The following is a 17,447-nucleotide window of genomic DNA, read 5'->3' on the forward strand; positions in this document are numbered from 1 at the left end:
GGTGACATTGAATAAATCTATAAACTAATACGCACATTGTACAGAGGCAAGCTTTAAACCAAAAAAATAGCACCTGTTGCTCAAAGCAACCTCGGGAGCCATTGTTGTTTCCCATATTCCTTTGAAATCATCTGCCGCTGTAAGGCTTGGCGGGTGGCAGCAATGACAAACAGACTGTCACATTGTTTACATTCCCAGCTGTGGAACTCAGTTGAATTGCAGAAAGGGGCTAGAATTTCTTTACCACTATAGATAAATAGGAAGGGCATTAAACAAAGATACGCAGCTTGATCCATTTTTTCCACCGAGGATTCAAAATAGAAGATCACAAAATAGAAATAAATGGATATAGGCAAAATCAAAAGGCATAAGAGAGAATAGGTAATAAACAGATGAGAGAGAGATTATACTCTTATTGACAAAAATAAAAATAATGCAAGCAGATAAAAAAATGTTGCATTCCTGCAAAACTTAGGAAGTTGCAGGATTTTTATGATAAAAAATTGTTCTTTTAAATGTCTCAGTAATACAACACAACGCAGAGTCATACAAGACCCCTTTTTCAAGCAACTGAAGCTTGGGTGACTTGTAAAGAGCCTGAAGCTATCATTTGGCGAGATGATTGCTAGATATGCCTCAATGACACAGATAACAAAAACAACAGTTTGCCCAGTTGGCAGACTTGGCGGGAGGCCATTTTGATTCATCATCTGCCCTCTTGGACATTAAGGCGGTTTAGCAGTGTTGGGAGCAGTGGTTACAATAGGACATGATTTTTGTTCAGACCACTAAGTAACTGTTATTAACCACTACACTAACCAGATCATCATGGACATTGGCATTTTTGTAAAATAAGTAAAATAAAGTGGATTGTCTGTGTAATTAATAAAATGCCTGCTTGCCTGGCTAATATTCATTCCAGCCTTCCAAACATAACTTTATTACTGATGGATCACTATACTGGTTATTCACAAACTTGTTAAGTTACCTCTAGCAAGGTCTTCAGTGAATATTATTTTTTATTAGTTTCTTAATTCTATAACATAGAAAGAATACTTTACTTAAAGGTACCCTGCCATTCAAATTAACCCATTCAAAAATACTTAATAAAAAACTATGATAAACTAAAAAGTTGCCCTTATCCCTTAATGGTTCCTTTCCATGGCTGCAATACTAAAAAATCAGTTTGTCAATTCACCTGAGACCAATGATAATAATGCAGTCCTACATATGCAGTGTTCACTGTCATGCCTCTCAGGGCTCACAGACAGGTCTCACTGCTACCAGTACTTGGGGACCATCTGCCAATACTCAACTACAGACAACTCTGTAGGAAATACTATGTCAAATGTTTTACACAGAGCCTTGATGGAACATTGAGAGAGAGCACTGTTATATCATTCAGCACTTCATGTCATGTAACCTGGGTACTTTACCCCAAGCATTTGCAAAATCTACCCCATGAATGCATCTGATCACATAAAATCACAGCATGCCTCCATGGAGGCATGGGGAAGAGTACAATTCCATAAGAAGCATGCTGTGATTTCATGTAATCATATATCATAGGGTTGAATTTGCAAATGTTAAGGTAAAGGACCTTAGATGACATCACCATGGTCACTTGGCATTTAGTGCTAAATGCTGAGAAGATGCGTGGGACATGCGGAGTAGCCGCTGGACTCGGCCGCAGAGGCCACACCCTTTCTGACAGTTGTATGCCAGGTAAAAGAACAAAGTTGATTTTATGGGGTTGTAAGGAGATTCTTTAGCAAAAAGAAGGGTGGCATTTAGTTATTAGGGATCTATGGGAACTTGTCACTAGCTGTATTTTTGATAAATGTGGTGACAGATTCCCATTTAGAGATAAATGTTTGATCACTTGGAGCGGTGGTCCTCAAACTTTTCTGCCCCTGGCACCAGTCCATTATTATTCCTGGGGACCTGGGGAAAAGCATCAGTAGTGGAGAATAGCAGGAGTGAGGAAGCAGGCTGGGTACGTTGCCATGATGCTACTCCTGCCATCCATTGCTCTCTGCAGGAGTGCCACTCACTGAAGCTGTAGCAGAGATCCATGGTGGTAGTTTATCAGCTTGTCACACTACCCACAAAACTAAAATACCTTCAGTCAGCTGCCATCCAGCTCATCCACCTTCAGTTCCAGACTGGACCTAAATGATCTCTGGCCTGGCATTGGGTCATGGACAGGTGGTTAGGGAACATTGACTTGGGGTGTCAGTAATCATGAGAAAGCAAGCCACCAAGTCCCCTGAATTACCTATGTTGGGTGAGAAATAATGTGCATGCCATGAATCAGTGCCACGTTCAGACACCTACAGTATATTCTTGAACAGGAGAATGTGTTATTACTGACATGAACTCTTTAAAATAAGGCTTGGGTCAAGCACAATACAGAGATCCACAATTAAGTCACAGCTACGGCATGTGGAAAGGAGGTGCTCATCTAAACTGGATGTGGTCTGCAACCAAAATATGCTACAAAATCAAATAGGAGGTTCAAACAACGAGGCATTCTGAAACCACAATGGATTTATGATCTAACATCAAATATTTAGATAAATCTGTTCATCAAATTTTGGCAATTTCGATTACTCTGTAAATAATAAAATGTACTGTAGAATGGAAAGTTGGATGGAGAGTTACAAAGAACAACAGAGTGAAACATATTGAAATAGAATGGTTATTCACTGTGTAAAATATCAATAGCCATACACTCATACCGTATCTACATACAAAGTGAGTCTAATTGTTTTCTAGTCTCAGTGGAAAGGTCTACATCTACAAAGGCTTTTCATATGTTTATGCCCACTTCAAACTAATAAACCATTTGTACTTTATTATATCACAAGGATTTCAGTGTCTTTTTAATAAGACGGTCTTTAATCCGAGAATTGTGTTTGAGATTAACCTTGCCGATGATTACATGTATTTATAGGGGACCTTGCTTTCCAACACTTTAGCTGGGATGATATTATTCGGTAATAATTTGTCACTTGCACACTAAGCATTCTGCTCCTGCAGGCATGCAAAGAATCAATCATGACTAGGAATAAAATCATAAATCTTCTTTACTCCAGTCTATTTTCCGGTTAGATATTGGACGGTATTAAATCAAGTGGCTGCATAGACCCAAATCAAATCCACACATTGGACGTAGGCATTAGTCACGTAGGAAAGGCTCATATTTTCTTTCTTTTTTTTTTCAGGAATTTCTATGTATTCTTTTTATGAGTAGGTCGGCCATGTCAGATAATGGTGATTAACACAGCACATGGAGAGCAGTAAGGCTGACACTCTACAGTAGCTAGAACTGGAGGATGGATGGCTCTAAATAATAACCCCTCACAGATTTTTTCATGGATGCCATTTCTCTCTTCGCTTTGACAGTACAAAACCTACTTATAATTTCAAACTTTTATTTTTTACTTGTGAATTAACCAGTGAGTTATAGCATAAAATATATTTTATATCACATAAAGCCATATAATACAGAGAGGAAGTACGGTACTAAGAAACTTAGGCCAAGGATAAAATCACTTGGTGAAACCCAGAGTAACCTCATAGATTACACAATAAATGCTATGGAAATAAAGAGCAGCAAAACTGGGCAATTAAAAACCTTTTTGATGCTTGATTTATGCATCTAATTATATAAACATTAAATATACCGTAAAACATGATACTGTATATACAGTTAAAGGAAATCTACCATCAAAATCCACCACGGTAAACCAGGGACACTTACTCATAGATCCAGGCACCGTGACTGTGGTATCCTATTTTTTGGACTATAAGGTGCACAAAAAATTATTTGATTTTCTCAGAATTCTAAAGGTGCGCCTTATAGTCTAGTGCGTCTTATATATGAACCATACTTACAGACAATAGCTGTATTAAACTGTGCACAGGTCTGCCACCTGCTGGTCATCCCTCCTTATAATCAGGTGCGCCTTATATTTGAACCTTGAAGTTTTAACAGGCATTTGATGGTGCGCCATATAATCTGGTGCGCCTTATAGTCTGAAAAATAAGGTAATCTACTTATATGTTATCCATGGCCTCCTTCCTTCTAAAATCAACCTTTAAAATGATGCTAATGAGACAGAAGGAATACTCTGAGGAACAAATTATTTTTATTTTCTGGTGCCTGAAGTTTTTCACCCGATTCAGAAAATGTCATTTCTCTCTAGCAGCTCTAGTTTATGAGATATTGATGGTTTTTATCAAGAATTGAGTACAATGGAAGAACGGTATTGCAGACGATGGGATACACATATGAGGACAACAAAGAGGGGTGTAGCACAGCCAAATGGTAACTGAGCCAATGCACAAATTACAACATTAAAGCATTAAAGCATACAACATTAGGGATACACATATGATATTACTGTTGGAGCATCCAGCGCAAATGTCAAAAAGAACACCTCATTGTAACAAATCACAGAAATGAGGTGTTAGCGACCTGACGGAAAAATGTCTTGTCTGCAGCATCTTAGCACACAGTAGGAGGGGGGAGTGCTCATTCAAAATATAACAGCCTGAGAATCTGCAGCACAGAGGGCTGCAAATAACACACCCATAGCCCTTCAGGCTCATTAGCATAATTATAAAAGTTGATTTTAGAAGAAGGAGACCATGGATAACAAATATAAGAAGATCACCACAGTCAAAGTGCCAGGATCTGAGTAAGTGTCCTTAGTTTATCATGCTCGATTTTGATGGCAAATTTCTTTTGATAAAGGGGAGTATTCAGATGTTTTAGTAAGGATTCAATGAAAACCACATTGAAACTGTATCAAGAAAAACTACTACTAGCAACAAGCTGAATGAAATTGTTTCTCTTATTTTCTCAGATTAGTTTTTTTCAAATAAGCTCCCCATAGGTTCATATACAGTAAACTAAGAAAGAGTAAAGGAGTGTTCAGGTGGTGCAGATATTTACTGTTTATTTACTGCCTAATATATCTAGTCCTTTAATAAGTGCCATTGTCAAACAATAATCAATGCCATTCACTTGACCTATAAGCGGTTTTAATGTTATGGCTGGTTGGGTTTTTGCTGCAGAGAAGGATGATATTATATATGTCCAGTGGTGGGAAGTAGTCGTTTAAAGTCATGCCGTCATCATTCACCATGACTACCAATGTAATTGTGCTGGGAGATATTAGCTGCCAGTGCAATAACCTTCCCAGAGAAATGTCAGGGCTGATTTTAACTATTCAGACCCCTCTATCTTATTGATTCCCCCCCTCCACCAACACAAATCCAGAGTGCTAGTATTTTTTTTTTTGTGATTCGGGCCTTATTGATGTACAAGATATTTAATAAAATACTGTAATCTTTTTATAAAATTTTGGTAATTTTTTATTTCTAGCATTTACACAACTTTTTGAAAACTCATAAATTGGAAAGGCACTCCGGTAATACACATTTGTATATGTCACTACTTAATAGGAAAAACAAAACGTTGATCTTCAGCACTGAAATTTTTGATGGCTGCCATTACCCCCTTAGCAATACATATGCACACTTACTTTTTATACTTTGGAACATTTGCCATCCATGTACACAGAAACATAAAATTTCACTATGAAACATGTCATGCCGAATCCTTCTTGCTGCTCCTAACCGGGTCAAAAGAAAAGACACAAAGCAAATAACATAAGGGAATAAAAATGTGCTCTTTCGCTTCCAATGCATCACAGACTCATGTGACGGAGAGAAAGAATAAACATCCCTGGCGCCCTCGTGACATGCAATATCTCACAATCCTGTGTCATCTCAGTAAAGTGAATGCATACACTCTTCTACATGATGGAAATCAGGCTTTGCCGACTAAATGTTGTTGAACAACATGAGCATCTAATATTCTTCTTCTAAACTGATTTAAACATCAAGGATGAACTCAACAAAAAATCTTATATACAAAGCTGCTCTATAGCAGTCATATACTGTAAATAGCCAAAGCATTGTGAGCAGGGTTTATCGCCGTAGAAAGGCGTCGCGTCAGAAGAAGTACCCTTAATGACCGCCGTAAAAAGCCGATAGGGCGGTCATTAAGGGGTTAAAACTGCTGTTCTCCAGAAGTACAACTATCCCTATATTGTTACTCCCCATGCCGTAAAGTTTCACAGTCCTTTCATAAAATTGACTCATCTATTTGACCATTTATGAAAATCACCCCATGTGAGACCGATCATCTTCTTTAAGTCCAGCATATTCATGTCCTTCCTGCACATCTCCAGCTCACCCCCCACAGGAATGAGCGAGACACTGACAGATTGTCACTTGCTGTAGAGAATTCCTGATGAAGCTGCTTTCTCTTCAGCAAGTTTGTTACTCACAGCTATCTCATTCCTTAGGGTGGTGTGAATGAAGCAGCAGAGATAAGGTCTTGGCTGGAAACAAAGCATGCCCCTTGTCAATCAGGTAGCTTGAGGTGCGGCTCTCCTAGAAGATGATGAATGTGCATAGATGGTGAGTCAATTGTTAAGTTAGTGTGGGATATCTGACAGGTTCCCTTTAAAGGGATTTGCCCATGAAAGAAAATTTTCATTCTTAACCCCTTACTTTATAATTTTACTCAGTTTTATTGCTGCTTTAGCTCCTATAACTCACTAATGGTTATTGTAAGATTCCAGAGTATGGACAGGGACTCTCTAAGCAGACATTAATTGATTCCTCTGTACTATGCAATGCTTTGAGCTGCTTAAATTATCATAGCACAGGGTTTAACTACTTTTATTTTGCTTCTAGAGAGTAAGTCTCTGCTTGCTGGGAGGAAGTGTCTGAGCAGGTCTTGTAATGCAGAGAGGAGGGACAGGAGGCAGAGAGCATTGCAGTGTGCAGAGAAGAGAAGCTATTCATGAGAAGAATCTGACCATAGTCAGAAGATTTACGGTCGGATCCAGGGATAACCAAAATTGTAAGCACAAGGATTTATAGAGACAGGTTGTAATTAGATCTGTGAAATGCTGTATTTTTGTTAATAATAGTAAATAAATAATGTGTTATTTTATTATCCTAAATATATTTAATAAACTTGTCTTCATGGGAATACTAATTTAAGCACCCAAGTTCAGCATCTCTCTCTGGGAGAATGATAAAGGAAACTGTATCAGAACCAAGGAAGGGCTTACCCCTGATGATGAGATTCTGTATGTACAGTGGACCACTTGGAAAAATTAAATGGAAAAATACTGTGGTGTGTTACTGTAGGTTGAAAAGTGAGTATTATGAATAAACACTAACATCTTTTCTGGGTCATATTCTGGGATGTCTAAAATAATATTAAAAAGCTATTTTAATGGACCAAAAGTATACAATACTGCATTGTGGTCATGAATGGCTCTACAGAGTTGAACCTTTGTAAGGCAAAAAGCAGGGATAGGGAGGATTTGGTCAAGATCAATGTCAGCAGCACAAAGAGGATAAACATAGTAACGTATCCTAAGCCAGACACTATTACAGTAGTTAGAAAAAACATAGCATAAGCACATGAACAGCTCTTATCAACAACTTAGTAAGTAAAAAGAATGGTTAAGTGCTTTCTTAAATTTACAGAGTATAAAGATCTACAATCTAAGAGATCTCAAGAGATCTTCTGAGCCGAAATAGCTTTCAATTAGATTCATGTGGAGTGTGTAAGCAGGGGGTGTCATTCTTCTTGTCCTCCAATATTTATACTTTTTCTGTTCCTAATGGGGTTTTGACGTCTGGCATGTCATCAAAAGGAATGGAGGTCTCTTGTGGGTCCACTTCAGGAATAAAAAGGAGAATGGGAATGGAAGAATAAGGCTGCTGAGAGCTTAGGGGTAAAGCTAGTCAACAGGGCACAGAGTCCTTGACCACGCAGAGTGCAATGATGGTCTCAGGAGGGCCTATAATCTTATTTATGTTTTTGTTGGTCTTCTACTTTTGTGTCAACAGTTGCCTCCACTGTGATTACAACATTCTGGCAAAAACATAGATATATATTAGGAAATGTTATTCAAAGCCATAACAGTTAAATTCCTTTAATCCGCCTCTTTGAATGCTCAATAATCCAGAAATGATGGATTTAAGGGATTTTATTTTGTATACATCTCTATCTGTACTTGTATATGTTATGTTTTTTTATTCTGCTTTAGGGATTTTTATCATTTGTAGATATTTTCCCCTACATTATAGAACATACATTTAGTATATCAGCAAACCATAAAATAGCTTCCTGATCTCTGAAGTGTGGTTCTGTGAATGCATATCAGTAATTGTTAATGTAAATTATATCCATGTAAGCCTGTTAAGTGTGAAGCTATGAATAGAATAGGCTGCACGGAAAAGGGCACAGTAATCTACATTGTCACATTCGGTTTTATTTTTCTCCATTTGTCTGTCCTTTGCTAAGCTGAGTCATTGTTTGTCACGCATTATGTCCAATCCTCTACTCAATACTGGGATTTGCAACATCACTGCGGATGTTCAGATGGCTTAAGGGAAGTAGTAATCTAAAGTACTGGGGGGGGGGGGACAATGCAATGCCTGCATAATACATATACCGTAGCATAAAAGGTCTCCATTGTCATGTACAGCCCATTCATTGTTTTATGTTACATTACAAATCATTACAGTGTAGGTTGCACACTATATGCTATATGTATATATAGCATGCAATTTTTGTAACAGCACCCTACACTGTAATGATTCGTAATGTAACGTAAATAATGAATGGGCTGTGCACGACAATGGGGACCTTTTATGCTACGGTATATATATATATATATTATGCAGGCACTACATTGTCCTTAGCCCCTCCGGCACTTAGTTAATGCTACACAGTAACTGTACATTATGCTGCTTTCAAACTAATTTCTGTTCCATGTTTTCCAAACCACAGCAGTATGACATGCAAGCAGACTGATTCAATGTAAAAAAATAACTTATTCATATATAGATCTGAATGAATGAAATATTCTCATGGAATACTTTGTTCTGTACAAAGTTGAGTGTGCTGACAACAAAATCACAAAAATATCACCTATTTAAATCAGTAAAATAATTTATTAACCAATAGAGGCCTGGATTTGGAGTCCTTAAAACAAGTCAAAATAAGGCTCAGTATTGTGTGTGGCCTCCACGTGCCTGTATGACCGCTATAGAACGCCTTGGCATGCTACTGAAGCAGTTGTGAATAGTCTCCTGAGGCATCTCCTCCCAGACCTGGACTAAAGCATCCGCCAACACTTGGAAAGTCTGTGGTGTGACATGACGTTGGTGGATGGAGCAAGACATGATGTCCCAGATGTACTCAATAAGATTCAGGTCTGGGGAACGAGAGGGCCATTAGATAGCTTCAATAAGTTAATCTTGCAGGAACTGCTGACACACACTAGCCACATGAGGTCTAGCATTATCCTGCATTAGGAGGAACCCAGGGCCAACCACAGCAGCATATGGTCTCACAAGGGGTCTGAGGATCTCATCTTGGTACCTAATGTCAGTCAGGCTACCTCTGGCGACCATATGGGGGGCTGTGTTGCCCTCCAAAAGAAATGCCCCGACCCTCCTCCACACCATTACTGACCCACTGCCAAATCAGTCATGATGAAAGATGTTGCCGGTAGTAGATCGGTCTTCACAGCATTTCCAGACTCTGTGCTGTCTGTCACATGTACTCAGTGTGAAGCTGCCTTCATCTTGGAAGCACACAGGCCGTCAGTGGCGAATAAGCTAATCCTGCTGTTCACTGGCAAATGCTAAGCATCCTGCATGGTGTTGGGCTGTGAGCATAACCCCATCTGTGGACGTCGGGCCCTCATACTGTCCTCATGGAGTTGGTTTCTAACCGTTTGTGTCGACACATGCACAGTTGTGGCCTGTTGGAGGTCTTTTTGCAGGACTCTTCCCCCTTGCACAAAGGTGGAGGTAGCACTCCTGCTGCTGGGTTGTCGCCCTCCTATGGCCCCATCCACGTCTCCTGGTATACTGTATAAGTGTTCCCTTTATTTTTTTACCTATGAGCAGTGTGTATAACAGTATATATAATTAACATTTATCAGCAGCAATTCAAAGTAAAGAAATTTACAGATGTTAGGAATACTTATAGCTGGTGTTGAGTAGACCCAAACTACAAATGTCAGTTCTGATAAACCCACCCCCACCGATAAAGCACGTAATCGGTGCTAACCCACCAGCAGCATTTAAATCAATAAAGCACATGCGCTGGACTTGAACCCATTCCCTACTGTGAGTGTGTGTCTAAACTATGCCTTTGTTTCCTCTGTTCTTTTATTAGTTGTGTGGTGGTTAAAAAATATTTAGTTAAATTTTGTTTTGTTCTACTTTCACCTGATTTTATGACTTAATTTACTTTGTTTTGTGAAAACATAGATAAACTAAGAGTTATTGAGCTAGGAGTAGAGAGCAGCATCATTGGTTACTTTTGGCTTCTTCTCATCTGTGTAGAGTTTGTTGATAGACCCCTCCCTATTTACCTAAATAATGATCTGGGTTGGTGTAACCTGCTGGGAAGCTCCTCTCATTTCATTTGTATGTTATCTGTAAAATGCTGTAACATTTAAGCAAAAACCTCAGCTCTGTGTAACCTAGGAGTTTGACAGTACTGTCATTGGCTTGTGTGACATCAATCTCCTGACAGGTTCCTTTCAAATTACTTTAAGCTCCTCATATTTACCTATTAATTAAGATTCAATGTAAGATTTCACTTCCACTTCATTTGCATCGTAATTACATTGGGCTCCACAAAAAAAATCCAAGTGACTACATCATGCTTGACATATTCTAGACAGATAAATGTGCCCCAAGTGTCCCAGAGAACTATTCAAATGTCAAACCTTTATCTGGTATTAAACCTAGTTAAATATGTCCATTCCTACTGTCATTTGGTTATAAATTAAGTCAACACTAGTTCTAGTCGAATTAGTCTAGATACTCTGCAGAGGGGTAAAATGGATGGAGGCTTAGCAATACCAAACCCATGGCTGTATTTTATAGCGGCACAACTACAGCATAGAGATAGAAGGGGAATCAGCGCATTCAACAAGTCCTCTGATTCGTTTATGGACGAAACACACGATACCAGTGCATGCTCTGGAAAGTGGATTTGGTGGAGGGGAAATAGGCAGTAAACCGACATTGTCCCTCATGTCCAAGGTGTGGACTGGAGCCAAGGATATAATAGGAATTCTTAAATATACATCTGACACTCCACTCTGGCGTAACCCTGCTTTGCCGGAAATATTTTGCTTGGAGGGTTTTTCCCCATGGGAGGCGAAAGGGGTTAAGACGTTGAAACATATTTGTTCGGAAGGGAACTTTAGAACGTTTGAGGAAATATAGGCTGAATTCCAATTGCCACATGCGTGGTTCTATCAGTATTTGCAAATTCGACATGCTTTTGAGGTACAGTCCAGGGTAGATCAGATGGAAGTGGGCTCCAATGGAGCACTGAATAGAATATTGAAGTCAAGTTCTACTTAAGGCCTGATCTCATATTCTTATACAGTGCTATTAAATGACTCCGTTAAGAATATTCCATTAAAATGTCGGGAACATTGGAATAGAGAAGTGGGCCCTATTGAAGAGGAGCAGTGGACTGAAGCTTTGGAATTTGTGCCAATCCTCTTGCCTAGTGAAGCACGCAGGATGTCTCACTTATTTCTTTTACATCGAACATATAGGTCACCCCAAATATTATTTCGTATAGGAGCTAGGCCTAATTCAGAATGCCCGAGATATGGAACTGAAGAGGCAGATATACTCCACATGGTGTGGGGATGTAGGGAACTGGAATCCTTCTGGAAATCTGTATTAGAACTGACGTGTAAAGTCTTCTCTGTAACAATTGAGGAAAGTCCCCTAGCATGTCTATTGGGAGTACTGAAGATAGACAACCTGACAGAACCTAACAACATTGCAATACAAAGATCCTTATATCAAGCTAGAAAAGTTATAGCTGCTCATTGGATTAGGCCTAGGCCAGCGGACAAGAAAGAGTTTATAGACCGTTTAAATGCAATAATACTACTGGAGTATAGTACGTATGTGAAAAGGAATGGGGTCTCCAAATTTGAAAAGATTTGGGGCAAGTGGCTAGATATGCCTGGTTTACCATCAAGCTCCCTTATAAGACTAAGAACTAGTTTAGAATATCAATTATCATTGGCAAAATTAGTAAAGATAGGTTTGGGTCTTCTTTAGTATGTAAAAGACTGCAGAAGACCTAACTGGTCTTAGTAGAGCTGGCTCGCAAGGGTGGGTGGGGGGAGTTGGGAAGGGAAGGAGGGAGTATGCTACCAATAATAAGCGTATATGATAAGTCAAAACGTGAATTTTGTATGAGAAGAAGGATACAACTGTAATTCTCTTATAATGCTTTTATGAGTATAATTTGAGTTTGTATTATTGTATAAAACCAGAGCTTATTGTAATGATATGTACATACTCCCCTCCAGGTTGTACTTGTTGGGTGTGTTGTTATAAAAAAAATGTGAAATAAAAATATCTGATTCAAAAACACTAGTTCTGGTCATATACTGGGTTGTTTAATTGTTACGGTTGTTAATTAGGGTATATTCTGCTTAGAATATACCGTAATTAAATTTCCTTTGAATTTTTCAGAAGTTCAAAGACTTATATTTACATCATGTCTGCTGCTCTAAGGTGGTACAGGAACACTTGTGTGAAGTATAAGTGGTCAGGCAGGACATATTAAGAGGCAGTTTTTAGGGCAGGTTGCATTCCATCAGAATCCAAATGGCAAGCTGAATCTCAGGGGCGGCAGAAAACATGTATAATCCAGGGTACAAGTCGGGGTAAGAGGCAAACAGATAATCATGGTAAGAATTAGCTATGGATATCAACAGAGCAGAATATGGAGCCCCAGAAAAGAATCAAAGACAGAGTCAGGGCCAAATACAGAAAATCAAAAACATGATAAATCAGAACACCTTAGGAACAAGGAGAACCTTAATGTTTAGGAACCTCCCATTGGTGGAAGGTGACTTATTACCAGAGCACAGATTGACCAATGATACATTATTAGAAGACACACTGATTCTGTAAATCCAGCAGTAGCGGACGTGCTTGCCCTACAACCCATAAGTAGCTGGAAGCATCCACACCTGCAGGTACATGATGACAAGGCAGCAGCCACTGATATTGACCATTGAACCCCTCTGCCCCTTGACCAGGTAGGTTTTGGTATGGTTTCATTCCTACAGAAAACTAAATGAGTATCCTCTATCTAGATGCAAAGTAAGCACTGTCATAAATAAAAAGCCATAGTTTCAACAAAGAAAAGAATCATAAGCATTTATAGTATAGTAGTCGTTACCACTGTATCATATTTGGGAATGTCACCATTTATTTCAACTATATACAGAATATTATGTTTCTAGCAACAAAAACAGTGTCACAACAAAATATTCGAGAAATGTTGACTTGACTTTTCACTCTAATAAACATGACATAAGGAATTCATGAATAAATCAGTTGATTTTTCGCTTGGGTGACTCGCAGTAGTGATAATATTATTTTAACATCAGCCAGCACAGTTTCCAGAAAGTAAGTTACAAAAAAGTAGATAAAATAAGGTGTTTTACAAGCCAATATTTTAAAGTTAAATATGCTCCACAAGTATACTGCTTTTGTATTTCTTAAAGATCCTTAAATTAAAATTATTTTAAAAAGCTGTTTATGGTCACATAAAATTTCTGTGTTCCCCAACTTGGTCCCCAGGATAAAATAATCTACTGTATACAAATTCATTTTGTTGTTTGCACACCAATGGATTTCATTTCTTGATTTGAATATAGCGGATCCAGAGCTAAGTAGTAGTTTTTTCTTCGACACCTAACATTAGTATTACAAGTAGTATTCTAAATTCCAATGAGTAAATTTCAGAGGTGATTTTTTTATAGAGAAAAAAAGAAGTTGCTGAAAAACTTTACCCTTGAATGGATTCTTTTTCAATTAGAGTCACCACACAGTGGGTATAGAAAGTATACAGACCATTTAAATTTTTTACTCTTTGTTTCATTGGAGCTAATTGGTAAGATTAAAAAAAAAAGTTATTTTTCTTGCTCATTAATGTAGACTTTGCCCCCATCTTGACAGTAAATAAATAAATGTAGATATTTTTTTGCTAATTTTCTAAGAAGAAAAACTGAGTATCACAGCAAAAGGGTCTGAATATTTATGACCATGTGATATTAAACTTAACTCAAATGCTGTCCATTTGCTTTTGATCTCTGAAATGGTTATAATCATTAATTGGAGTTCAGCTGTGTTTAGTTAAACTGTATTGATTAGGAAAGGAACACACCTGTCTATCTATACAAGACCTCAGTGTATGTCAGATTACATGAGAATCTTGAGGTCTAAGGTACTGCCCAAGGAGCACAGACACAGAATTGTAGCAAGGCAAAGATGTGGCCAAGAAGTTCTGCAACACACAAGGTTCCTAAGAGCACAGTGGCCTCCATAATCCTTAAACGGAATAAGTTTGAGATTACCGCAACTTTTCCTTGACCACTCTGTCCAAGGCAAACTTAGCAATCGTGGGGGAAGAACTTTGGTGAGAGAGGTAAAGAAGAACCCCAAATGCGTTTTTTCACCAATTTCACTGCCTTTTGGATTTTTTTCCAGCTTGCCAGTACAAGGCATGGAATATTCAATACCATCACTATGAAGTGCAATTTGTTACGCAGAAAACTAGCCATGACACAGCTATTTATGTGTAAAAATACAAAAGTTATAGATTTTTGAAGGTGAAAGTGAAAAATAAAAATGAAAAAACAAAAAAAGAGCGAGGTCCTAAAAGGATTAATAAATTAGTAAAAAATATTTACATTTCAGTTTTTCTCAGTTGAGATGGATGCAGAGTGTACATTAATGAGCAAAAAAAAGAACTTTTTATACTACATATATAGTATATGCAACTTGGGGTAATATAAGAGCAGACTTGCTCTGTAAGAAATTGCCCCGGCATTCGGTGGAAAATGAAGATAAAAGATGTGCTACAGAATAAGCCTCTTCCATTGTCTATCTTTTCCTCTACTATTTTCACTGCACATATCTTACATTTAGTCTCTAGATTACCAGGAGATTTTCCCATATACCACAGTGACCTATATTTTGGTGCCGTTTCTGTATTTCATTTGACATGGTTTTATATAAGCTGCTTGTCTGTATATTGTTCTTATGACTTGGGATATGGTCGGATAGTGATGTGTTTGCTGTGATGATTGAGTGTACCTTTAGTGTTTATAGATTTTATGCCCTTACCATCATTTAAGTTAGTAGGATATACACAACTATAGCGTTTAAATATATGATTTAGAGAAGGGAAGCCGATATTGCTATTCATGAAGACTGGCATAAAAAACTAATATATGTATGCACAATTTCTTCCCGATCCTCTTAAGATCCTGATGATGTGATGGTTTTTTTTCCTGTAAATATGTATCATAAAGCTCAAACCAAATGGGGACTTGGGAAAAATTGAAACAGAAACGAAAGGGGAAAAATTAGTTGAATATGATATTTTATTCTTATATGACTAGTCATGACATGCAAGCTTACTGTGAATTGACATACCACATCTTAACCCCAAATCCAAAACTAAAACACAATCTGAAAGCCCATCTGTTCTGCAATAAACAATAACTGCTCTGCTCCCTCACGTCGTGTCACCATCTTCCCTCCCATATACATTGTGAGCCCTCGCGGGCAGGGTCTTCTTCCCACTCGTCTCCTGATCACTGTAGTTTTTGTTTTTGTTCTTGTCTTAATGTATGCGAACCCCTTATTGATTGTACAACACCATGGAATGAATGGTGCCCTAAAAACAAATAATAATAATATCATCACTAAGCACTAAATTCTACTTTGTTACCTTCCATAAAATAAGTTGGGTATTCAAGATTGGTAATGTTTCTTTTAAATAAAATTTCACTTCCAGAGGCGAGGTTGGAAGCAAAAAAAGCTTTCCTTTCATCGTGTACGCTTAATAGCTCATTGTTGCTTGAATGAAAGAACCCAATCCAGGCCACGTCCCTATGAGGAGTGCAGATAAAGGGCAATGTGAGCATTATTGTAATGGTCCATGGCTTAATACAAGGCAATTCTGCTGAAAAAGTTTTTGTTATATTTCTGCTTGGTAGGCAGGATGAAAATACAAAGTTTTTCTTTTTTTTCTTTTTTTGGGCTAGACACAGTTTCTACAGTTCAATTTACAGCGGAAATAGCCATCCATAACCCAACATTCACAATAATGCAGCACAAAATGAAAAAACAAGCCCCATGTAAAATCCATAATTGCTGATGATATCGACGAAAGTTTGACGAGGAAATGCTGCATTTTTCTCATAGATGCAATCTGTAACCTGAAATAGCAAGACTGACATGTTTAAACCCATTTCTCAATTCTTTTTTTTTTGTGCCATCTCCAACAGCAGTTTTAGTTAATCAAATGTAATCTAAAACGCATTACAACATAATTACATATATAGCATTAAGCTTCATTTCAGTGCCTTCAACTTCTATAGAGTTGGCCCTTTCTCCCCAGTGGTTCATTTTACTGTAGTCTGGAGATAACGGGTTTCATGTTCTTTGGATTGAAGTTCCAAATTAAATGACAAATTAATTCTATGTACAGACAGCTGTAGGAGCCAGGGTTAGGATTTTCAAAGTAATCCGAATGCACCATTATTGAATACTTACATGATGAGGTATAAGAAATTATGTGAAATCATACCAAACTAACCATGGGAAACAATTCCAATTAGGAAAGAAAAACAATTAGTGTTCTAACACTGACTACATTCTGCAATGTACAGCCCTGCCTACTGGTTATATGAGAAGGATACTGATAAGGATCCCAGTTTGCCTCATGAGAACAACTCCTTTTAAACTAAGGATTCATGAATATTCTGGAGGGGTCTGCAGTCAGTTCCCCTTTGTGAAATTTATATACGCACCTCAGATGGGGAGCTACAGTATAGATAGATGGACATGTGACTATCTGAAGACAATTCCTGAGGGAAACATGAAGTTGATTTTGCTTGAAATAGCCAAGTGTCTCTCAGGCCCCACTTTTTGAGGAAGTGGTTTATGACATAGCAGTGCTGAGTCTCACACAGCCCCTGTCTGTATGTCTCTATCTCTCAAAATTCCAGCGAGGGATTGTTTTCAACTTCCTACTACCCCTGCAGGTAAAATTAAATGGAGCTGTATATGTCTGTAGTTGAATATTGGCAGACAGTCCCTAAGTACTAGTTCCATACCAGCAGCATGTTTGTTAGCAATGAGACCTGTCAGTCATAAACAGAGAGAGATTATGGGTAAATCTGTCAATGTCAATAGAGTTTGTTGAAGTGTCAGAATATACAATATAGGTCACTAAGGCTCTTTTGAAACAGGGGACA

General features: G+C 38.1%; 1 protein-coding gene across 7 annotated transcripts in view; it reads right to left on the reverse strand.

Moving 5' to 3' along the window:
* GRID1 (glutamate ionotropic receptor delta type subunit 1) overlaps window positions 1-17,447 on the reverse strand; it is a 1,020,611-nt gene that overhangs the window by 570,739 nt on the left and 432,425 nt on the right. Inside the window, exon 1 of one of the 7 annotated variants that reach the window (XM_072131334.1) lies at window positions 5,556-5,589. The exons of the other annotated variants lie outside the window; for them this stretch is intronic. Coding sequence (XP_071987435.1) covers window positions 5,556-5,574 — 19 coding nt within the window. The 5' untranslated portion in view covers window positions 5,575-5,589. Of the gene's footprint in view, window positions 1-5,555; window positions 5,590-17,447 lie in introns of those variants that run through there. 7 annotated transcript variants of the gene reach the window in all.

This window comes from Engystomops pustulosus, chromosome 11 (genome assembly GCF_040894005.1).
Source record: "Engystomops pustulosus chromosome 11, aEngPut4.maternal, whole genome shotgun sequence".
Classification (NCBI taxonomy): domain Eukaryota; kingdom Metazoa; phylum Chordata; class Amphibia; order Anura; family Leptodactylidae; genus Engystomops; species Engystomops pustulosus.